The sequence below is a fragment of the Grampus griseus genome (genome assembly GCF_964374135.1).
Source record: "Grampus griseus genome assembly, chromosome: 5".
Lineage (NCBI taxonomy): Eukaryota > Metazoa > Chordata > Mammalia > Artiodactyla > Delphinidae > Grampus > Grampus griseus.
In genome coordinates this window covers 59,707,307-59,732,075 of record NC_138998.1, presented here as the reverse complement: position 1 = coordinate 59,732,075, position 24,769 = coordinate 59,707,307, and the positions used below count along the sequence as shown (strand labels likewise).

The 24,769-nt window shown below is 38.1% G+C and overlaps 1 protein-coding gene across 7 annotated transcripts in view; it reads right to left on the bottom strand.

The window, feature by feature from the left end:
• The window catches only part of ATP11B (ATPase phospholipid transporting 11B (putative)), a 133,049-nt gene extending 110,082 nt beyond the window's left edge, over positions 1 to 22,967 (bottom strand). For all 7 annotated transcript variants that reach the window (XM_082654901.1, XM_082654902.1, XM_082654907.1 and 4 more), the window contains exon 1: positions 22,692 to 22,967. In XM_082654901.1, the coding sequence (XP_082511027.1) occupies positions 22,692 to 22,718 (27 nt within the window). In that variant the 5' untranslated portion in view covers positions 22,719 to 22,967. The remainder of the gene's footprint in view (positions 1 to 22,691) is intronic.
• Positions 22,968 to 24,769: the final 1,802 nt, after the last annotated feature.

Here is a 24,769-nt window from a genome sequence, read left to right as displayed (position 1 = left end):
CCTACCATATCTAAGGACAAAGGCTTACATTTTATTTTACACCCAGATCAACTCGGTTTCAAAGGGCTTTGTTCCCAGAGGACATAAAATGTATTGGATAGCCCAGATAAAATGTATTGGATAGCCCATTCCATACAAGCATTTCTTTGCGCTAGTTACATTATCAATCTACTCCCTGAAATATGGATATATGCTATAATTCTGGCCTCAAATTTATAAGACCCTCAATTAAGGTACATTTAGGAATGATCTCTAGTGGAAAAGTTTGCCCTGGTGACAAGAATACTGATACTTTATTCCTACAGCATTGTACTCTTTTCCAGAGGGGCAAGTGAATCTTTAAGACTCCTTTGATAGACACCGGCATCCCTGTAAAATTTCCACTAAGCACAGACACAAATAGTGGAAATTCCCATATTACCTAGAGGGATGTTTTGTTTAGCACATCAGAATATTAGAAGTGCTATATATGGGTTTCAACTGCTGTTATTCATGGTTTTAAACAATTTATTTTGTGATCTTAGAAAAAGCTAGTACAGAACTGTGCAAATTAAATATATTTGTATACTCCATTAAAAAATGAAGTTTTATTTTATTTGTTTATGCTACTTAAAGTGATGACCACATTTTGTTGATGTGCCATTATGTATCCGATTTCAAAATCAGTTTAAGGATAAAATGTGGCACACATGTTTATTTTCCTCATAAATTTTCTCTTAAACATTTCACAACTGTGCCCTGTCACAACTCATGGGAGAAAGAGGGCAGGTTCCAAAATCAGAGTCAGAACTCACTGCTCTATCTGGAATATCATAATCATTTAAAAGATATATACCATTTATTCAATCAATAACTATTTACTGAGTTTAAGCACTATGTTAAGCCATGAAGGATTATGTGATTTGTTACATACTCGAGCATATCATAACATGCTCCAACTCAATAAATAAATCAATGAACAAACAGTTTGAATGCTACTGCTGTAGTCTATGGATGTGTTTTTCAAAGATGGTCCACAGAAGTTTGCCTGTAACGTTCATAAAATAACAAAAGGGACACACAGGTAACGGAAGCATTAGACTCCATGAAGCATATTTATTCTGTATCCACTCTGTAACCATGTTAACATAACACTAAGTCATACCCCATGCATGTAAACTTCTGAGACAAAGAAAAATAAAGTAAACTTGAGGGTTTGAAAGAGTATACAAATCTTTAAGAAGATGTCAAGACAACTGAGACTGAGAACCACTGATATAAAATTTTATTTTAGTTTTTGCTAAATCCCACCAAGATTATTACTATGTACATCTAAAGTTAAGAAACAAAAAATAGGGACTTCCCTGGTAGTCCAAAGGTAAAGAATCCGCCTTACAATCCAGGGGACATGGGTTCACTCCCTGGTCAGGGAACTAACATCCCTCATGTTGCAGGGCAGCTAAGCCCATGTGCCACAACTACTGAGCTTGCGTGCCTCAACTAGAGAGCCTGTGTGCCGCAAACTACAGAGCCCACGCGCGCTGGAACCCGCATGCCACAACTACAGAGCCCACATACCTTGGAGCCTGTGCGCCACAACCAGAGAAGAAAAAACCCTGCATGGCACAACTAAAGAGAAGCCCGCGCTGCAACGAAGAGCCCGTGCACCACAATGAAAGATCCAACGCAGCCAAAAATAAATAAAATAATAAATCTCTAAAAAAAAAAGAAACAAAACAAATGCCCTCCCCCAAAATATACTGATGTTTACATTATAACCTCTCATTCATTACTAGAATTAATATACTATATACATAAATGCGTGCACTTTACAGGAAGCAAATGCTCATCATTCTCCATCCCTCTCTCCTGGATGAACCAGTGACCACATACTAAAGTTTTGGAACTCCTGAGATTTCTACAATTATTTCAAGGAGATATTTTGAGATGTTCCAAGAATAAAATCAGTTTTAAATTAAATTGAATTTTAAATTCAGCACCGCCATATTCCAAGAAATCATAATTTAAAATAAGATGACAATACCAAAAGGAGAATAATGATAGTATGTTTTTCCTTATTCCCAAAGATGCTATAACATCCACTTAAGTATTTTGAGTTGTTTTTCCAGTGATTAATTAAAATGACCTTATCCAATCATGTTATAATCAATGGCATGTATATACATGTGGCTGTGGGTATTTTTTTACACACACAAAATAGTTAAATTTTATATTTGTGACTGCGGTATAAGTACAGCTAAGCGTCTCTCATGGAAATTAAAGCTATAACTTCAATTCATTAGCATCAACTTCTTTGCCACAAATTCAAGTAGCCATGAACTAAAAAGAACAAAACTGTCCAAAAATGAGAAAAGTGACTTAGGGCAGGTCTGTGAATCTCTGAAATTGTACGCAAATTTGCATATCTGTGCATTAAAAAATTTTTTTAAAAATTTTGGCCATGCCACACGGCTTGTGGGATCTCAGTTCCCTGACCAGGGACCGGACCTGGGTCACAGCAGTGAAAGGGCCAAATCCTAACCACTAGATCACCAGGGAACTCCCATACATGCATTTTGCTGATGACAGAATAGTTTTCCTCAGATTCTGATGACATAAAGAAAGTTAGAACCACTTATCTAAGGTCTTGCTTTTATAATCAGTTCCCCACCTCAATATTCCATATTTTAAAAATGACACAGAGGGGAATTCCCTGGCAGTCCAGTGGTTAGGACTCTGCGCTTTCACTGCCAAGGGCCTGGGTTCAATCCCTGGCTAGGGAACTAAGATCCCACAAGCCGTGTGGTGTGGCCAAAAAATAAAATAAAATTAAATTGGAAAAAAAAAAAAAAAGGAACTTAAAAAAATGACACAGAGAATTGTTGCTTCAATAACACCTCTACTTTGTTTAACAGGAATCAAAACAGAGTTTATCAAAATTAATTGTATAATTATACCATAAATGTGAAGTTCAAGTATAGTTTCATGCTATTTCTAACAAGCATTATCAGCAATTCTATGCTACTGTACAATCCGAACTCCCTAATCACTAGGCTACGGCTACACATCAGGGCTCAGAAACCTCTGGTATGTATTACACTTTCAGCCCAGACTACCCATTCACACCCTGAACCCCTGGATGGCTTGCTCCTTTCTTCTATGGTTTCATCTTGTCCTGGATAAAGGAACTGCGATACATTAATGCTATTCTAGCCACCCTGGTTTTATTTTTATTTTTTAACATCTATTTATTTGGCTGTACCAGGTCTTAGCTACAGCACACAAGGATCTTTAGTTGCGGCATGCGAACTCTTAGCTGCGGCATGTGGGATCTAGTTCTCTGACTGAGATTAAACCTGGACCCCCTGCATTGGGAGCACAGAGTCTTAGCCACTGGACCACCAGGGAAGTCCCCATCCTGATTTTATTTTAATGCCTGCTAAAAAGTACAGCTGACCCTTGAACAACTCCAGGGTTAGAGGAGTCGACCCTCCACACAGTCAAAAATCTGAGTATAACTTCAGAGTTGGCCCTCTGCATCCTCAGATTCAGCCCTATAGTACTGTTGTATTTACTATTGAGAAATCCACATATAGGGGGACCTGCACAGTTCAAACCCATGTTGTTCAACGGTCAACTGTATAGGCTTTTGGAAGCACATAAATTTAAACTATTTAAAAATAACAACTTTCATTAACTCTAAAAAAGTATGAAATTAAAAACCTCTTTTCTGTCTGGATTTATGAGCATATGTAAAAACCACAGGTACTTTTAAAAAAAGTGGATCTGGGCTTCCCTGGTGGCGCAGTGGTTGGGAATCTGCTGGCCAATGCGGGGGACACGGGTTCGCCCTGGTCTGGGAGGATCTCACATGCCACGGAGCAACTAGGCCCATGCAGGACAGCTGCTGGGCGTGTGCTCTGGAGCCCACGAGCCACAACTACTGAAGCCCGCGTGCCTGGAGCCCATGCCCCGCAGCAAGAGAAGTCACCGCAATGAGAGGACTGCGCGCCATGGTGGGGAATTGGCCCCCCACTCACTGCAACTAGAGAAAGCCCAAGCGCAGCAACAAAGACCCAATGCAGCCAAAAACAAATAAATAAAAGAAATTAAAAAAAAAAAAGTGGATGAGCATTTAAGGTGGAAAAAAATTCCCATGATGGCATTCAAGGAAAGAACTGAAAACACATGGGACTGATTTGAAAAAGACTCCTTTTGTAACAGTAAACTGATGAAACCTAGGGAAGCCAAACCAGAAAACAGCTTATAATTTTTAGATGTTGGTCTCTGGCACAAAGCAGTACTTAGAAATGACTCATAACATTTTATATTTTCATACCAAATATACCAGCCTCTGTACTATTCTTAAAATCCCAAAGATTTTATGAAAAATACGAGCATTACAAATAAGAGCTAAGAAGAAACTAAAACTACAGTCCTATAATTAAATATTGCCACACTTCTTTAACATAACTAAGAAAACATTTTTAGAGTTCAGTGATTAAATTTGTACATTTAATCATTCCTATGTGTGATCTACTTCCTCCATAACAGAAAGAAAGAAGCTACAAAACAAACCAAAAACCATGAAAAACTACATAAAAAGAAGCATTCAAAACTGCAATGGCACTGTTATTAAAATAAATGAACAGAAGCTTTATTTCAGTCACACACTTTCTATGACACAAAGTGATTTTTGTTGGCTACGTGTTCCAATGGACACAGTACTTCTGGGGAAGAATGATTTCACGTATTTTACCAAATCTACAAACTTAATTGTGAATTACTGTTTCCTGGATATAGACTTTGAATAAAATACATCTATACGAAGGTATTATAAGAACAAGATAATTTTACACTGTTAAGAGACCAAAGCAAGGTGAGAGGGAATAACTTAAAATGTCCATGATCTAAACACAATTTAATTTTAACTTTTTGTATCATGTTACATAATTTTCATTTTAGGATTTAAGGTAGTTTGCCATCTATCAGACCAGTCTGGGCTTCCAAGAACTCTGGCTTACTGCAGAGGTGGGTAGGAACTGGCTTTCTAGTTACAGGGTTCAAAATTTAGAGTGATCTTTGACTCCAAACATCTTAAATCATCTGCAAATACTTTACTACAGGAAGTTCATCTCTTATAGGAAGCTCATCTCTTATATTACCTCCCAAACTTGATTTCCCACTCCAACATACACCTCCAGCAGCCCCTGTGGAAATAATATGGTGACCCCTCAAAAAAGTAAAAACAGAATAACTGTATGATCCAACAATTCCACTTCTGTGTATAAACTCAAAAGAAATGAAAGCAGAGACTTGAACAGATATTTGTAAACCCATGTGCATGGCAGCATTATTCACAATAGCCAAAAGGTGGAAGCAACCCAAGTGTCCATTGACAGATGAATGGATAAACAAAATGCGGTGTGTACAATGGGATATTATTCAGCCTTAAAAAAAAAGGAGATTTTGACACATGCTATAACATGGATGAACACTAAAGACATTATGCTAAGTGAAATTAAGCCTGTGACAAAAGGACGAAATTTTAAATTTATTCCTCTTATATAAGGAGTAAGAGTTGACAAATTCGTACTTTGCCAGGCATTTATTCAAGGGGGGCTGGGGAGGGGAGAGGAACAGAGCATTAGTGTTTAATGGGTATAAAGTTTCAGTCTGGAAAGATCAAACAGTTCAGGAGACACATGGTGGTGATTGATGGCTGCATAACAGTGTGACTGTACTTAATGCCACTGAACTGTATATTTAGAAATGGTTAAAATGGCAAATTTTATGTTAAGTATATCTTACTAGAATTAAAAATATGTCAATTTCACCCATTTGGGACTTTACCATGGATTTTCTGGATTACAAGAATCCTATCTGGCCATAATTCAACTGTGACAGTAAATGTCTCTTATTTGCTAGACTGGTGATTTGAAATCACAGAGACATTTACGATAAAAATAAATGTGTGAGGTAGTCTTAGTTTAGATCAAATTTAAAATCACAGATTTCACTAAAGGAGAATTTAAGGTTTCTGTAACCAAGAACCCTAAATTGATTTTTTTGGTTTACCTAGCCAGTTGAACACCGGCTGGATAAGGAATGAAACTAGTAACTCTTCTACCTGTGGTATCCAGATTGGAGACAGAAGAGTAAAATGGAATTTCTAGTAAGGTTTCCCAAACATTTTTAAGCCTTCTCCCTCTCCACTCACAATCATAGACAACAACGGCAACGAAGATGGCTTCCTACGTCCTCCTCAGTATATCAGAAGCAATGGGGTTACAGTTCTGAGGCCAGAGACAAATATCCTTTACACAGAAAACACATCCCTTACAAAATATCTTCAAAGTGTAATATTTTAAAATACATATCAATCACAAAGACACACCCACAAAATTCTAAACAATAACATTAAAAAGTATATTGAAATCAACTATACTTCAATTAAAAATAAATAAAAATTAAAAAACTAATAAATTGGCGAAAAGTATATTGAAGACAAAGAATAGAGACAAAAATTGACACAAAAGGTAGAAAGAAGTAGGGTGGAAGGAAGATACACAATTGTCCTGTTAATTTTATATATAGGAAACTTGTTTTCAGGAATGCCTGAACCAACAAACTGGAACCAAATAAACAGCAGCAGCGGCAATAACAAAACCCAACAATCTTGTACCTACTACCAGTCTCACTTTCCACAACCTAGACATCCTACCTTTCATCCTGCCATAATTATAAACATTTTAAATGTTTCTCAAAATTGGTAACACTCTTGCTCTTATGTTGAATGAAATTGTATGCTGTTCCTGTTACCAGATAGCTACAATAGAATACCAAGCATTAATATTTAGCAAATCAACCAAAATAACACTATCACTGAAATACTATTTCTGAATGACCATATAGTTTGCTTTACAGGCTTTTCTACTCACCTATGTTTTCTGATCAGTTGCTTAATTGTGTTTCCCTATTCTCATTGAGAGAAATTATATGTAATGGTTCTCAATTAGAGCTAAGAGATTACACGCCTCAAAGTTAAAACTCCTTTTGGGGAATGAGCCTAAGGAAAGGAAGGAAGACTTCTAGAAACCATTTTCAGAAATGAGGTTGGGACTGATTTTCACAATGATTTGAGGGGTGGGGATGTCTAGTGGCATTTAGTAGGTGGGTGAATGGGTGGGGCAGAGATATTAGACATTCTTCAATGAACATCAGAGTCCTGACAACAAGGAAATGTCCTGTGAACCAGACAACTTTCAAATGCCCTGCCTGATACTCACATTCGTAAAAATCTCTTTAGAAAAATATGAACCTCCTCTTTAAAAACAAACACAAAATGCTTTGCACGGATTTGTGAATTTTTCAGCAATGCAACTACCATGTAAAATGAAGGAAGATAACATTTTGTCAGAACTTCCCAGAGTGTTCACTGTTTCAGAAAACTGCATCACCAATGGAAATGTCACTTGTATATGAGTCACCAATACACTACACTTTCAGCAGTCTGCACTAGTAGCCATGAAGTCACACTGATTACAGCATTTTATTATTCACTACCTTTAGTGTAGTTACGATTGAGTACTTACATACTGAAACAGATATTATTTAATATAAATGTATTTATTTTTCCTTCATACTAGTTTCCTCCATAACTAGGGTTATAATGTTGATTTTTTTTAAAAAATCAAGTTATATATGTAGCAGGTTATATATTTAAATGTTATTTCAAGATAAAAATGGAAAGAACACTTATGAAATATCTGTTAGAAATAGGGGGCACTGGGCCCAACAGGATTGAAAACTATGTACTTCTATGGCCAAAATCTAACCAATATTACAAGTACTATCTTGGGTTTATAATAGAATCCCCTCAAGTTAGAAGCTGCTGCTTATACCATGAGCAGAATATCAGTATTCAAACTAGGAAACTACAACAAATATTTCCAAGTACATATTTAAACAGGCTTAGGTGTTACGGAGAAAAATTCTAAACAATAACAACATAAAAATATACTGAAGTCAGAGAATAGAGACAATGAGTGAATCCTATTTAGTTAAGAAAAGAACTAAAACAAAAGGTAGAAAAAAGTAAGGTGGAAGGAAGATACACAATTGTTTTACTAATTTTATATGCTGGGAACCTGAGAAACATGCTTCAGAAGAAAGTAAAACATGTCTATATAAGATTAAAAAAAAAAGAACTTAGCAAATCCTAAACTATTGCTATGAAAATTTGATAAATTTTAAGCATGGAAATGATTATTCAGCAACACTGGGTCAAACTGACATAATTCTGAAAATGTATTTTTAAAAAAACACAAAAGAGTATGTTCGCATATTTTCAGTTCTTTTGGCAAACAATTCATTTACCCTGTATAATGACTATTAAAATTCTACTGCTGATCTGCAAATTCTTGCCTTTTGGTATTTTCCGGCACGTAATGAAAAAAATTTACTTTAACAACCAATCAAAGAGTATTTACTGAGTACTTAACTAGGTGCTTTTCAATGCACTAAGGACCACTGATGATAAAAAGGAATACGTGACTTAGTCCTTGCCCACTTGGAGCTGATGAAACCTTAGTATTTTAGGCCCTACAATTTATTTCTTAGATATCACCTAATTTCCTATTTCCTCTCACATATTTAAGATCAAACTAGAATTATTTTCTGGTTTGAATATGGTACACCCAGCATGGATATCTACTAAGCAACTTTATGTAGAGTTTAGGAGAGAGGGCTGGACTTGAGATTGGAAGCCAGCAAGCATAATGATGGTGGTTAACGTCAAAGATATGTATGAGACTGCCTGTTAAGAGAATACAGAGGAAGAGAATAAGGGTAGGAGATGGAATTCTGAGGGCTATCATTTAAGATACATGTGGCAGAAAAGGAATAAGCAAAAAGGAAAAAAGATCATCAGAGCAGAAGAAAAACAAGAAGAGTAGTATGGCAGAAACCTGGGAAGAAGTTGCAAAAAGGAATTATTTCATATGCTGCAAAGGAAGATAAGAACTGAAAAAAAGACAACTGAATTTAACAATTCGTAAATCATCAGTGGCTTCTGCCAACGCAGTTTGAGTACAGTTAAAAGGGCTACAGTGGATTAATGACTGGGGATGGAGAGGAGGGTGGGGAAGTGGGGATAGCGGTTAACAACTGAAAAGCTGGATCAAGCGAAACATTTTTAGTAAAAGCAAATCATAAGCTTATTTTTATGTTTGAAATGAAGAATCTGGTAAAGAGGAAGAAAAAGTTATGGGAAGGAAAAATCACTGAAGGATCAAGGAAAAAGAAGAGAAAACAATCAAGAGCCAAGGTATAAAGCATTAACTGTGGAAATGGACAGGATCTCTAATTCGAAATGGAATTTAAAAATTTGAACATGAAAAATGAAGAAAGCTGAAATCATATACTATTAAATTTTCTATTTTGGTAATTTTAAGAAATACCTTTATGATGAGTTGATACAGTCATCAACTGAGTAACTAAGTTCAGTTACTCAGTGTTTACAGACTTCCTATCTTCCTATGGCTTTTTGTCTACACTCACATCTAATGGAAACTGACTGCCGCCACAAATCAGATCACCAATTCTTCCCTATAAGATTCAATTAACTCTAAACTTCACATTCACTTTTTAAAAAAATTACTAATAGATATTTCTTTTATAACAAAAAAACATAATTAGGAAACTTGGAGACACTAATTATTAATGGTCATCACACTGATTTCTGATAACCAAAGGCAACGGTTCACAGAGTTTTGGATTTCACAGAACAGTAAAAAAAATTTTAACTGGAAAACTAACATAAATTTGCCAACTTCTAATTCTTCTAAGCAAGAATATTAATAAAAAAGAAAGTAAGGAAAACAACCTAAGACTTAGTTCTCATAAGTCTGAGAAACTATCACAGCCCAGTGGAGCCTAAGAACACATGAAGACTAAATGTAACGTGTTATCCCAGATGAGATTTTTTTTTTTGCAATACGCGGGCCTCTCACTGTTGTGGCCTCTCCCGTTGTGGAGCACAGGCTCCGGATGCGCAAGCTCAGCGGCCATGGCTCACGGGCCCAGCCGCTCTGCGGCATGTGGGATCTTCCTGGACCGGGGCACGAACCCGTGTCCCCTGCCTCGGCAGGCGGACTCTCAACCACTGCGCCACCAGGGAAGCCCCATCCCAGATGAGATTTTGAACCAGAAAAAGAATACTAGTGAAAACCACAATGAGATATTACCTCACACCCGTTAGAATGGCTATTATCAAAAAGACAAGAAATAACAAGTGTTGGTGAGGATGTAAACTGGTACAACCACTATGGAAAACAGTACAGAGGTTCCTCAAAAAATTAAAAATAGAACTACCATATGATCCAGCAATTCCACTTCTGGGTATTTATCTGAAGAAAATGAAAAACACTAATCTGAAAGACATATGCACTCCATGTTCACTGTGGCATTATTTACAATAGCCAAGGTACGGGAAAAAACTGAATGTCTATCAACAAATGAGTGGATAAAGAAAATGTGGTGTGTGTATATATATATATATATATATATAAAATTATAAAATATTATTCATCCATCAAAAAGAATGAAATCTTGCCATCTGCTGCAGCATGGATGGGCTTTGAGGGCGTTATGCTAAGTGAAATAAGTCAAAAAGAGAAAAGACAAATACTGTATGATCTCACTTATATGTGGAATCTAAAAAAAACTCCAAGCTCATAGATACAGAAATAATGGAGAACAGACTGGTGGTTGCCAGAGGTGGGGTTGGGGAGTGGGTGAACTGGGTGAAGGGAGTCAAAAGGTACAAACTTCTAGTTATAAAATAAATAAGTTATAGGATATAATGTACAGCCTGGTACTGTACTGTATTGTATATGTGAAAATTGCTAAGAGTGTAGATCTTAAAAAGTTCTCATCACAGGGAAACAAATTCTGTAACACTGGGTGGTGATGGATATTAACAAGACTTACTGTGGTGATCACTTTGCAATATATACAAATATGAAATAAAGTACAGGGTTTAATAATAATGTATTAATATTGGTTTATTAGTGTAACAAATGTAGCACAGTAATATGTTAACAATAAGAGAAAGTGGGTGAGAAGAATGTATAGGAATTCTCTATTATTTTTGCAAACTTTCTGAAAATCTAAAACTATTTTAAAATAAAAAGTTAATTTTTTAAAAGTTAAAATGACAGTCCTCAAAAACAAGGACATATATAAGTTTAAGCAAAGACAAAGACACACACACACACACACAGAGACGTGTGTGTTACACTGACCTTGCTTTTTTCATTTTGCCATAGACCACTGAAAACTTTATCTCCATCTACAGGAAACATCATTTATTAGGGAACTCATGGTCTAAGAGACTATATAAAGATTGATAAAAGCATCTCTGATTATTTAAGAATTTTGACTTTTCCTGTCTCATAATAAATTCCTAAGTTTCTTTCTTTTTTTTAAATTCTGCAAATATACGATGGAAAAAAGGTTGATCAACACTCACAGGTAAGCACTGCATCAATTCCCTTTAATGTTGCATAGGAGTTGGACACACAAAGTCTGAAGGTCTGCACATCTAAGTTAGAGGCCAGTTCCTCCACAGTATTTAAATTTCAATAGGAGGGACTTCCCTGGAGGCGCAGTGATTGAGAGTCTGCCTGCCAATGCAAGGGACAGGGGTTCCAACCCTGGTCCGGGAAGATACCACATGCAGCAGAGCAGCTAAGCCCGTGCACCACAACTACTGAGCCTGAGCTCTAGAGCCCGCGAGCCACAAAGACTGAGCCTGTGAGCCACAACTACTGAAGTCCATGCTCCTAGAGCCTGTGCTCTGCAACGAGAGGCCACCTCAATGAGAAGCCTGCACACCTCAACGAAGAGTGTCCCCCGCTCGCCGCAACTAGAGAAAGCCTGTGTGCAGCAACAAAGACCCAACACAGCCAAAAATAAGTAATAAAATAAATTAAAAGAAACTTTCAATAGGAAAAGACAAGGTTAAGAACTACTTCCTTACCTTTCAGTAGTAAAAAAAAAAAAAAATCAAGTCCATCCTCACATCTTTGTTAGTTTTCTGAACTAATATATTAAAGAGCATAGTGGAGAAGTGAGGTAAGGAAGGATATCTATATTCGTTTTGTAGTTCATGAAATGCAGTAGTGAAGAAACAATTTCCTAGGTAAAATGTGATTAAGACTTGAACTGACTTATATACTACTCAAGCTTTATCTATCAATTGCACTCATTGCAAAAGACTCTTCAAAGCAAAATCTTAAAAGACCAATATGTAACACAAGTATTTACTGAGGAACATGTGCTTGATACTATGCTAGGCACTGCACCAATTTAAGTAAAAATATTCGACCATTATGAAATATCAAGCCACTTACTATTTCATTTATTAAATTACCCTATTGTTAAATTACCCTATAATTTATGATTTGTATGATTTTAAAAATCATTACAAATACTGTGAACATTGACTACGTGCTAGGTAATATGCTTGGTACTGTGGAAATACCAAAATGAGAAGTAAGGGCCTGAATAAAACTTCATTAAAAAAAAAAGCCTTTTAATAAGCACAAAAAGTGAAACAAATATCAAGTAAAATGAGTAAAATTTTGACTGAAATAGCAGTAAGTCATTAGATGACTCACTTTTTTTCTATAGAAAATTATCAAGTACATTCTTCTGAATAGAGTTAAATAACGATTTTTAAATATAAAAAATAAAGTATGGCATAATTTCATTACAGATGTAATAAAAGTTATTAATAAAAATGGACAACTAGGAACTGCCCTGGTGGCTCAGTGGTTGAGAATCTGCCCACCAATGCAGGGGACACGGGTTCGAGCCCTGGTCCAAGAGCAGCTAAACCCGTGCACCACAACTACTGAGCCTGCGCTCTAGAGCCCGCGAGCCACAACTACTCAGCCTGCACACCACAACTACTGAAGCCTGTGTGACCTAATGTCCGCGTGCCACAACTACTGAAGCCTGCACGCCTAGAGCCTGTGCTCCACAATGAGAGAAGCCACCACAATGAGAAGCCCGCGCACCACAACAAAGAGTAGCCCCTGCTCGCTGCAACTAGAGAAAGCCCCTGCTTTAAATTAAAAAATTAAAAAAAAAATTAAATTAAAAAAAAAGACAACTATCTTAACTCTTCAGCATTTCCAATTTCTATTTCAACATCACAAACTTCTCAAACTTCAAAATAGTTTGTGGTTCCTAAAGTTTAAGATGAAAAAAGAAATTTAAAACTGAAAATCTTTCAAAAAATTTGCCATGCTGTTCAAAATCAATTTAAATGTATTGCATTTGATATTAGATAACATATTCAAGAGGAGATATATATTAAGGTACAAGCAAGGCCTAGCTTCTTCTGGTACCTAAAATATTATGTCAACTTGAAAATGGCCATAGCTGACTAACTACAGGAACCCTTGATCACTTCTCTCCTTTTCCTCTACAAACCTGTCACCCCCATCTCCAGAGTACCACTGCTGCCTAAATTTCTTTCCCTAACTCATTCTTCTTGCCTCACTCTTGGATAGATTTAAAATGGCAGGATTAGGAAAGAGATATATAGGGAAAACTGCTGCTACTGCTAATTCTCTTCCACACTGCTAAATTCTCTGGAAAAACTCTCTGGGTTAAGTCCTGCCTCTGGCACTAATTAGTTACTGACCTTGGAAAAGTACATACTTTGAACTCCTCCTTTTACTTCACAAAAGCAAAGACAGACAAAAAATGTTTTTTTCTTTAATTAAGACGACTTAGCTAGGCTTAAAGCAAGATAATCATTTCGGTAATCAGGGGCTGAGCCTTTGGGACTCTGGGTCTGGAAATAGGCAGCCTGAAGTTCAATCCCCTTTTGTACCAGGGTCCTAGAGTCAGGTCAACTGAAAGGAGGTTGAAAAAAGCTGTGTACTTTTAAACATGTTTAAAACCTCCAAAGAGGTAACAGAATAATATATTTTTTTAAAAAAAGAACAAAATATTACAAGACAAATCGGCCAATATGCATCAAGGACAGAAACGCAAGAGGTCCAATAATAAATTCTGGAAAAAAAAGTCATTTAAATTAAAAATTCAGAAGACAAGGATGAACTCTAGATTGGATATGGAAAGAACTGATGACTAGAAGCTAGAACTAAGGAATTCACACTGAAAGCAGCACAGAGAAAATAGATGAGAAATATGAACAAGAAGTTAAGAGCCAGAGCACAGATTAATATCAATCAAGAGTTTGAGAATGAGAAAACTAAAGCCTGAGAAGCAATATTTAAAGGGAAAAAAGACTGTAAATTTTTCTGAACTGTAGAAATGACAGCTTTCAGATTTAAAATACACACAAGTGTAGAGCAGGAAAAACAAAAATCATATGAAACAACATGATGAATACAGCAGAGTAAAAACTGCAAAATATTGAGGACAAAGAGACAATCTTAAAAACAACGTTTAAGAGAGTATCAGCAAAGTAATGACAATTAGATTAAAAGCATATTTTACACCAGTAATAAATGTCCAAAAGCAACAGAATAAGTAGTATCTTCAATATGTTGAGTGAAAGTAACTGTTAATCTAGAATTCTGAATCTACTTAAATTAGTATTCAATAATAATTATGAAATAGACATTTTAAGACATAAAAACTAAGAAAGTTTACCACACATGAAGCCCTGCTTAAAAATAACTAAAGGATGTATATTTCAGCAAGAATAAAAGTAAATACAGAGGGAAGAGATGGTATTCAAGAAATAATGGTGAGTTAAAAAAAATCACTGTAATCAATCAAAATGAGTTACAGTTAAAAAGTTAAGAGAGGGCTTCCCTGGTGGCGCAGTGGTTGAGAGTCCGCCTGCCGATGCAGGGGACACGGGTTCGTGCCCCGGTCCAGGAAGATCCCACATGCCGCGGAGCGGCTGGGCCCATGAGCCATGGCCGCTGAGCCTGCGCGTCCGGAGCCTGTGCTCCACAACGGGAGAGGCCACAACAGTGAGAAGCCCGCGTACCCCAAAAAAAAAAAAAAAAAAAAAGTTAAGAGAACGTTTTGAGTTTAAAAAGAAGTAGAACTACAACACACATTATGGAAGAAAATATTTGCAAATCACATACCTGGTAAGGGTCTTGTATCCAGAACACATAAAGAACTCTTACAATTCAAAAAAAAAAAAAAGACAACTTAAATACGGGCAAAAAGATCTGAGTAAGCATTTCACCAAAAAACAAACAAACAAACCCATAAAATACAAACAAAAAAACTGGTTAACAGGGACATGAAAAGATGTTTGAAATCATCAGTCATTAGGGAAATATAAATCACAACCATGAGTTACCATTTATACTCACAACCATGACTGCAATCAGAAAGGCAAAAACAAGTGTTGGCACGGATATGAAGACACTGGAACCCTCATAAATTGCTGGTGGAAATGTAAAACGGTGCAGTTACTTTGGAAAACAGTTTGGCAATTCCTCAAAAAAGAGAGGTACCATATGACCCAGTAATTTCCACTCCTTAGGCATTTACCCAAGAGAAATGAAAATATACATCCACAAACTGCACATGAATGGTCAAAGAATCATTATTTCTGATAGCCAAAAGGTGGAAACAAACTAAATGTCCATTAATTGATGAATGAATACACAAAATGTGGTACATATATACAATGGAATATTTGATATTAAGAAGAAATGAAGTACTGATATATGCAACAACACAAATGAACCTTGAAAACATTATACTAGGTGAAAAGAAGACTGTGACAAAATACCACATAGTGTATGATGCCATTTACCTGAAATGTCTAGAGGAGGCAAGTCTACAGACACAGAAAGTAGATTAGTGATTGATTACGGCTGGGGGCTAGCGGCTTGGGGGAATGGAGAATGAGAGTTAGTGGGTAGGGAGTCTCCTTCAGGGCGTTTGAAAGTGTCCAAACATCACAGTGTGGAGGTGGCTGCACAACTCTACGCAGTACGGTATGTGAGTTATATCTCAAGAAAGCTGGTAAAAGAAAAAAATAGAGCTAAACTATTATGTAACAGTAATGTGGAAGGTGAGAGGGAATACTGAGGTCAACATCTTCTAAATCCCTATATTATTTGTAGGTGGATAGAGATGCTCAATATATAGGCACAGCTAGGGAAAAAAAAGGATAAAAATACAATCCATAGCTTCTACATGATCAAAGGGAAAAAGTATGAATAGAAACTTAACGAATTCAATGCAAAGCAAATCAAAATCCTAGAAAGATTTCCACAGAATTAGACAAACTGATTATAAAAAATAGCATATGGAAGAGTAAAGATTCCAAGCAATTCTGGGGGAAAAAAAGGAATTGGGGGTTCTGCCTGGCCAGATATCAAGACTTCTCATAAAACACTATAACTAAGATAGTGCCTTACTGGTGCACCAACAGATCAATACATGAACGAAACACAATAGAGAACCTAGAAACAGAACACAAAACAAAGAGAATGATGATATATGACAGAGAAGGCAAACAACACTGGCTAGTGGGGAAAAGATGGCTCATTCAATGAACGGCACTGGGACAAATAACTTCTTATGTGGGAGAAAACAAATTCCCTACTTTATTCCATACACAAAAATAAATTCCAGGTATATTAAAGACCTAAATGTTGTAAAACTAAATTTTTAGACAACTTGAAGAAAACACTAGAAAAACAGCTTTATTACCCTGGTGTCGAAAAGGAATTCCTAAACAAGTAATAAAAAGTAGAAATCATTCACCTAATAAATTTACCTACAAATCAATTTACAACATCAAAAAAGACACCATCAACAAAGTTAAATACAAGGGGCAGGCTAAAAGAAGATATTTACAACATATACAACAAAGAATTGGCATCCAGACTACAGAAGAAACTAATAAGGAAAAGACACACCACCCAAGAGGAAAATGGGTAATCAGTGGAGGCTAACACAACGTTGTAAAGCAATCATACTCCAATAAAATAAAAAGAAAAGAAAAGTGGGTAATCTATTCATATGAGTGAAACACAGGACACCTGAATCTCACTAGCAATCAGCAAAATGCAAATTAGGGCAAAATGATATACCTCTCACACTCATCAGATTGGTAAGTTTTCCAAGTCTGACAGTACAAAGTGTTGACCAAGATGTAGGAAAAGGGGAACTCTCATGTTTTAGAAAATAATCTGGCAATATCTAGTAACAGTCATAACGTGCACACCCCATGACCCAGCAATTCCACTTCTAGGTATTCCAATTTAAAAAAAACACACATAAACAAAAATGATCACCGCAACATTTTTCTTAATAGGAAAAAAACTGACATCAATTCAAATATCCATTAGTCCTCGAAGAATGGCTAGGGCTGGGGTTGCTGCATTTTGGTAGTTCCAGAGCCTAGCAATATGCTACCACAGGTATATGTTCAGAAAATCTTTGGGTGAATGAATAAATAAATGAGAAAGAAATAGTGTTACCTATAAGTAGATGCAGAGTTGAGAAACAGCTTTTATTACATGGAGAACTAAAACAAAATAGACAAAAATCCTTGCTTTCATGATATAAATGAGACAAATAAGTAGAGTACAGAGCATGTTAAATAGTGATAAGTGCTAAGAGAAATTAAAAAAGCAGTGAAGGGGATAGGGAAGTATGGGGGTGGGGATTTACAATTTTATACTGAATGGCCAGAAAAGGCCTCACTGATATGGTAACATCTGAATAAAGATTTGAAGGGAGTGAAGGAGCCAGCAGATACCTAGGGGAAGAACATTGCAGGCAGAGGTAACGGCCAAGGCAAAAATCCTAAGACTGAAGTACGCCCAGCACTTCTGATGAATAGCAAGATCTGTGTGGATAAAGAAAAGTGAGTGCAGAATGATGGGAGGACTTCCCTGGTGGTGCAGTGGTTAAGAATCCGCCTGCCAACGGAGGGAACACAAGTTCAATCTCTGGTCCAGGGAAGATCCATCCCACATGCCAAGGAGCCAACTAAGCCTATGTGCGCACCACAACTACTGAGCCCGCACGCCACAACTACTGAAGCCCTCACGCCTAGAGCCCGTGCTCTGTGACAAGAAGCGGCCGCAATGAGAAGCCCATGTGCAGCAACGAAGACCCAACGCAGCCAAAAATAAATAAATAAATATATAAAAATTAAAAAAAAAAAAGAATGATGAGAGATGAGAAGCGGTTTGGGGAGCGGGGTGGATACAGATCTAGCAGAGACTTTGGCTTTTACTCTGAGCAAGAAGGCAAGTCCTCAGGAAGGTTTTAAACACAGGAATTACATGACCTAACCTGTGTTTTAATAAGATCACTCTGGCTGCTATGTTGAAAACAGACTGCAGGGATAGAAGGGATATTTAATGATGATAGTGGCAATCACAAGGTTCTTTGGGGTATCTGGACAAGGTCCCTACTTCAGTGCTGTTAGGATAATTGGGATTCCACTAATGCTTGACCTCTCTAACCAAATGAAAAATTGGGTATCTGAGAATATAAGTCTGAACATAGAGATAAAATAAGCAAATACTCTAAGCTCTCGGATCTTAAACATTTTTGAGGTTAAAATTTACTTGTTCACACCAAAAAAATACCACCGCAGGCCTGTGCTTCCCTGACCTACTCCTCCTCATTCATTCCTTGAGAGAAAGGCAAAGAACACAGGTACTTCCAAATTGATGCTGAAATAAATCTGATACTCATTCACTTAGTCAACCAACATTTGGTGGGCGAGTACCTACAATATGGGCCAGCTGCTGTCTTGAGTGCAAGGGCTATAAAGATGAACAAAATATGGCCCATCCTAAGATATTTACAGTCTAGTGTGTGAGCTACCTAGACTTACATAATGTGCCATAAAGAAACACAAGCTCACTTTTAATGTTATACAGCAGCACTAACAGAAATATAACATGAGCCACAAATACAAGCCACATATGTAATTTAAAAATTTCTAGTAACCATTTTTAAAAAGGTAAAAAGAAACAAGCAAAATTAATTGCAATATTTGACTTTACTGAATAAATCCAGAATATTATTTCAACATGTAACAAGATAAAAATTGAGATTTTTACATTCTTTTTTATACCATTTTTTAAATCCTAGGTGTATTTTATACTTAAGCATATTTCAACTTGAACTAGCCACATTTCAAGGGTCTTGAACAGCATAATTATGCAGAATAGACCTATTTTTTAGAAAACTGAAAAGAATTTGACACAGGTACAGGGCAAAGTAAATTAGTAGAGGGAGGCTTGAACATGTTCACAGCTTAAAGAAAAAGAGTAAACATACTATAGAAAATTGATATGGAGTGCGGAGAGCAGGATGAAAGAGCACGAGTGAACTGGTTAGTTTGGAAAAGAGGACCGTCGCACCTTCCTCTGTGACAAGTGGAAAGGTTAGAATTAAGATATAAACAAGTCTGGTGAATGCGAATGGGTTGAGAGTTTAGGTTAAGAGCTTCCCATTTTTCTCAGTGAATCAGAAGACAATCTTACTAGCCTCCTTCCACCACTGCGGATACAAACCTGAAGGGACTACATTTATGGAACAATTTAATAAACTGTATCCTAGTATGACAACATTAAGTTGTGTTTTTAAAAATTATAGTAATTTTCTAGCTTTCTTATGGACTGGTCAATCTTTGAATTTTGTCACTTGATCTCTAAACACAGAAGCAATACTATGGATTCATTCTTTATTTTCTCACCTATTCATTTATTCAGCAAACATGTACCCAGTGTCTACTCATGTCAAGTACTGTGTGAGACAATGAGCATACAGAGATGAATAAGGCCCTCAGTGACCTACATTTGTGTCCCCAGTATTTAGCTTATTATGTCTGCACACAGTAAGTGCTTTAAAAACACAGCACTACATTGCCCTGTAAAGAAATATTACATGTCAACTAAAATATGAACTGACAAAGACTTTCATTTGTCTAAAGTAGCGCTGTACAATAATTTTCTGTGCTAATAAATATGTCCTACTCTGAACTGTCCAATATAGTAGCTAATAGCCACATGAATTTTTAATTAATTAGAATTTTAATAGCCAAGGTGGTTAATGGCTACCACAAAAATCTAAATATGAGAATACAGTGAGTAGCTAATGGCATTTCCACTATTATAATCTTGGTGCTGTCATCTCTAATGAGTTAACACACATGTGATGCTAGAATAATACCAACTGTACCAGAAAGACATAAGAAAATTTTCTTAGTGTAAAATAACTTTAGCATTATGAGCCCAAAAAGAAAGAACAAAAGAGAAAGAAAAAATAAAGGATAGTCCAATCTTTTCAGTCTACTTCCCCAAAGGAAAACATCAACTTTCTGACAACCTCCTAATTTTTCTCATTGTGTCAAGAAGTGAAAATAGTCTGCAGAGATAAGGAGTCAAACTTTTTTAAATTAGAGGAGAATTAATAGAACATATGAGTTGTTTCAGTACAAAATGACCATGAACTTTTTTTTTGGCAAGACAATTTAACTTGTTGAAAATCGGGATGCATATAATGAATTAAGTGTTTTTATAGCTCAAAAAAACCTGTCTTTGTGATCTGCTTATTAATTTCTCCAAATCTGTCCTAGTTATCTGAATTTTCTTAAGTGAACCAACCTATTGCTAAAAGACTCAATTCATTGAGCAACTGGAAGTATAATTTAAACTAGACTTTGAATTGAATAATTCTTGGTGTAGTAACCAGAATGGCTGTTTATGACTGGGATAGTAAAATACACTTTCATTACTCTGTGAATCCACTATCTTTAATGTATAATTTAAGTGACTGTACAAAGGTAATCAGAGAAACAAAGTCCTACATGGGCACAGGTCTGATTACATACTTCCGTACTTCCATACTGATAACTTAAAAGTAAAACCAGTGAAGTGAGCAACCAATGTCAGAGAGAGCATTTTTTGTGTACAGCGAACTTGTTCAACTTGTTAACCACCCTGTAAGGCAGCTGTCTTGTAAATTAACCACACAACTCCCTGCCCTTCCTTTTAGTTGTGTTCAGCTGAAACCATTTAAAATAAACATTACCAGACTGCCTATCTTGAAAATGAGAATGGTTATACAATCAGGATTTTATTCAGGTTAACAAAAATACCTAACACTGAGAAGCGGTGTCTTAAATCTACTAGAAAAAACTTTAAGAGAACCACTAGCACACAAAAACACCATCAGGTAAACAAGACTTCTATACATGAAGATGGGCAAATCAAAGGCATGAGATCAGACCTGAAATAATCAACTTCTAAAGTTACCGAGCTGCCGCTTACTGCAACGAAGCCAAAGTATTACAACAATCTGGTATTATGATGACATCATTAGCTTGGTTTCCTAATAAGGCATATATCTGGGATATATGAATGCCCAATTACCTAAAAATAGAGAGCTAACATTTGTCTGAGGCAGTGGCAGGCAGTTCTAGTTTTATTTATAAGATTTTTTTTTTTTTTTTGAGAATGATGCCCACTGCCAAATGAATTAACAGAAGGCTAGCTCTGAAACAGCATACTTCTTAGTCATAACAACAATAAAAAAATGTTCTTCCAGAGCAGGGAAAAAGAGGTATCAATGTTTTGGTCCCACAAAATCTTTACAGTTCCACAAAAACGGTTTTTGCTTCACGGCCTTTTGAATTCGTAAGTGAAAACACCGAAGTTGTAACAGCATTTAATTACTAATGCGATTTAGAAATTAAGCCGCAAACAGTAACAGACCTCATCATGGAGGTAAGGTTAGGCTTCTTCAGCCAGGAGCAATTTCAGTCCTAACTGTCACGTTGCCTTAGTGGTGTATTTTGCGGGCTGCAGCTGCCAGCAGGCAAGAAAGTTTTCTCTGTGAATTAATTCTGAGAAAGGTGGCGCTTTTTATATGCCTTAAATCACCCTTTTCTAAGATCCTTTTTTTTCTCCAGGTGTTCCAGTAAAACTGAAAAGTTAACCATTGATTCCAAACCGGTCTCGTTCAAACTGCCTCGGGAGAGCGGAAAAAAAGGGAGGTTCGCTTTCGAAAAGTTTCACTTGGGGTTAGGGCGAGGACAAGGTAAGAAGGAAAAGTCCGCCATAACTACCGTACTTACCTTCGAAACTAGACGGGGTGTTGGAATATTCTTTCTTTCCCTCACCCAGGCCTTGGGTAAAATTTCTTTCGTTGAGAGCGGTTAGACTAGGTAAGTGACCCTCCTCCTTGATAACGCAACCGCGAAAACAGCGAGGAGAGGGAGCTGGAGACAAGTCCTCACCCTCCCCTTCGCTCAAACGAGTCCCAAATTGTTAAGAGGCAGGAAACACAAGCCTCATTTCTCTCCCCAAGACCTACTCTCTTTCCGTGCCCTCGCCCGAGTTCCTCAGGAGGGACGCCGACCCCGCTCCGGACTCGCTTCTGATCGCAGCCGCCCAGGTGCGCCGAGGAGGAGGGAGTAACCGAGAAGCGCGGGCAGGAAGCGGCCGCCGACCTCGGCGGCCCGGGCTCGGCGGCGAGACGCGTGCCGGAGCTGCTCGGGGCTCTGCCGGCTCCCGGGCCCTAGCCCGCCTCCGCTGCGGCCTAGCCCGGAGCCCGCGCCCCGGCCTCGCGGCTCCGCGCCGCCGGCCCTTCCTCACCACCTGGGCCCGAGAGACCGCGCAGGAGCAAGCGTCCGGGAGGTGAGGGGCGGAGGCACCTACCAGCTGCTGCCGGACCCAGCGCCACATGCCCCCGCCGTTGCCGTCCCGGTCCCGCGGGACGCGGGGGCCGAGGGGCTGCAGGTGGAGGCCGAAGAGCCAGAGGGGGAAGCAGGAGAGCCCCTCCGGCTGAAGTTCCGCTCGCCGTCGCGCTCGCCTCACTCCCCGCGCCGGGGCCCCATCTCGCCGCGCCGGCCCCGAGGTCCTACAGGCGCGGTCCCGGCGCCGCCCCCGCCCGGCGCAGCTGAGTCCGCTGCCGCGCCGCAACCACCTTCATTATTGACCGTTGTCACCCGCAGTACCGCCACAACCCCACCCCCGGCCCCACCCGGGCCAGCCCCCGGCGCCCCGGCCCGCCTCCGGACGTGACGAAATTGGCTGCGCGGACCGAGGGCCCAGGCTCAGCCGCGTGGGTGGAGTAGGCGGCGAGCGTGGAAGGGGGCCGGGCTTCCGAACGCGGCGTCTGGGCTCTGCCCCTCCCCTCATATCTGGGGTAGGATTTAGTCGCGTGGGTGTGTCTGTCTACCGAGTCTGCAGCTCCTGGCCGACTCCTCTATTCCTACCTCCTGTTGCGGGTCTGCTTCTGGTTCTCTGCCTTCTTTGGTTCCCCCAGCAGCCCGACACGCATACGCAAGATCAGGAGTGTAGTGATTGAAAGTTAATTCCCGGAGGTCTCCAGTTTCGGTTCAGTGAAATTGCCAAAGCCTTTGTCTCAACACTTAACGCAGCTCTCTTTAGCAAAGGACTGAGCTGGGGCTAGGGAAATCTTGATCACTTCAGTAATTTTGAAAGGGGATGCAACTCCCCTGGGCCTGGTCCGGTGCAGACTAGCGTTTCCGGGAGAATAGAAAGATACGCTGTCTTGCAGTGCTAAATTGAACAGGTTGGGGGAAAAATACTTTCTGTGGGAAGGTAGTTGTTTACTGTTAACTGCCGAACTCCTGCAATCAAAAACACCTCATCAGTAACAAGACGTAGATAAGAGAAGGGTGTGGAAAAATAGAGGTAAGAAGGAATATAAAAACAACTGGAATAAAACTTTGACTTGGAAGGCTGAAATGAAGTGCCGGGTCTCGGTTTATTCAAAAGCAAGCCCGTATACATCTTGAGTGTTATGTATGTGTATTGTGTGCAGTATTTTGCTGAATTAAAGCACATTTCACCATTCGACACACAAGAGTTAAAGAATTTTTTTTATTAAGCGAAAACAGAAATCTAAATGAGATTAGCAAAACTAGGCACGGTTTTTTGCATATATAAACACACAGTCTTTTAGTTTCAATAGACATTCCTTATTATATAATGATTATCCAGCACCACAAATAGAGCCTTTCCTTAGGAGTATTTATGGTCTGTAAAACCAGAAGTGGAATTTTACATTATATATAAATCCAACTATAAAAATTAACTAGATATCTAAAGAGAAAAAGTAATCTCACTTTTGTTCTTCTAACTGAACCTTGCTTTATGACCCTAAAAGGAAGTTTGAGATACATTTACTTATCTGTAATAGGGATAAAACATTACTACCATTCATGGAGCACTTGTGTGTCCCAGGCCCTGTAATAAACTCTTTACTTGCATGGTCTAATTTAACCCCATCAATCCTTTGAAGTTGATACTACTGAAGTTGATACAATATTATTCCCATTGTGCGGATGCAGACATGGAAGCGCAGGTTAAGTAACGTGCTCAGGTTAAGTAACCTTAAGCTATTGTAAAGAAAAATAAGCTATTGTAAAGAAATACAATAAGCTATTGTAAAGAAAAATATGAACATACCTATTTTTATTTGTCTGCAAGTGGTCTGAATAAAATTAGGCCAGCAAATTTTTATTTATATGCCACTAAAGTTTGTCAAGACAAGATAAGCAATAGAAATCTAGAGGACACTTTGTGCGTTGTCATTTAACTGTGTCCCAATTTTCAAAAGGTGGAAGTGGGAGGAGTTGATTCTAAACGCCATGGTGGAATATGGTAAGACGTTATCTCAAGATAGCTGTTTAAAGATAATAATCGTAGCTCAAACTGTCAGTAACAGAATGAGTACTCATGGCAGTGTTTTGGTCTAAGCATTTTCC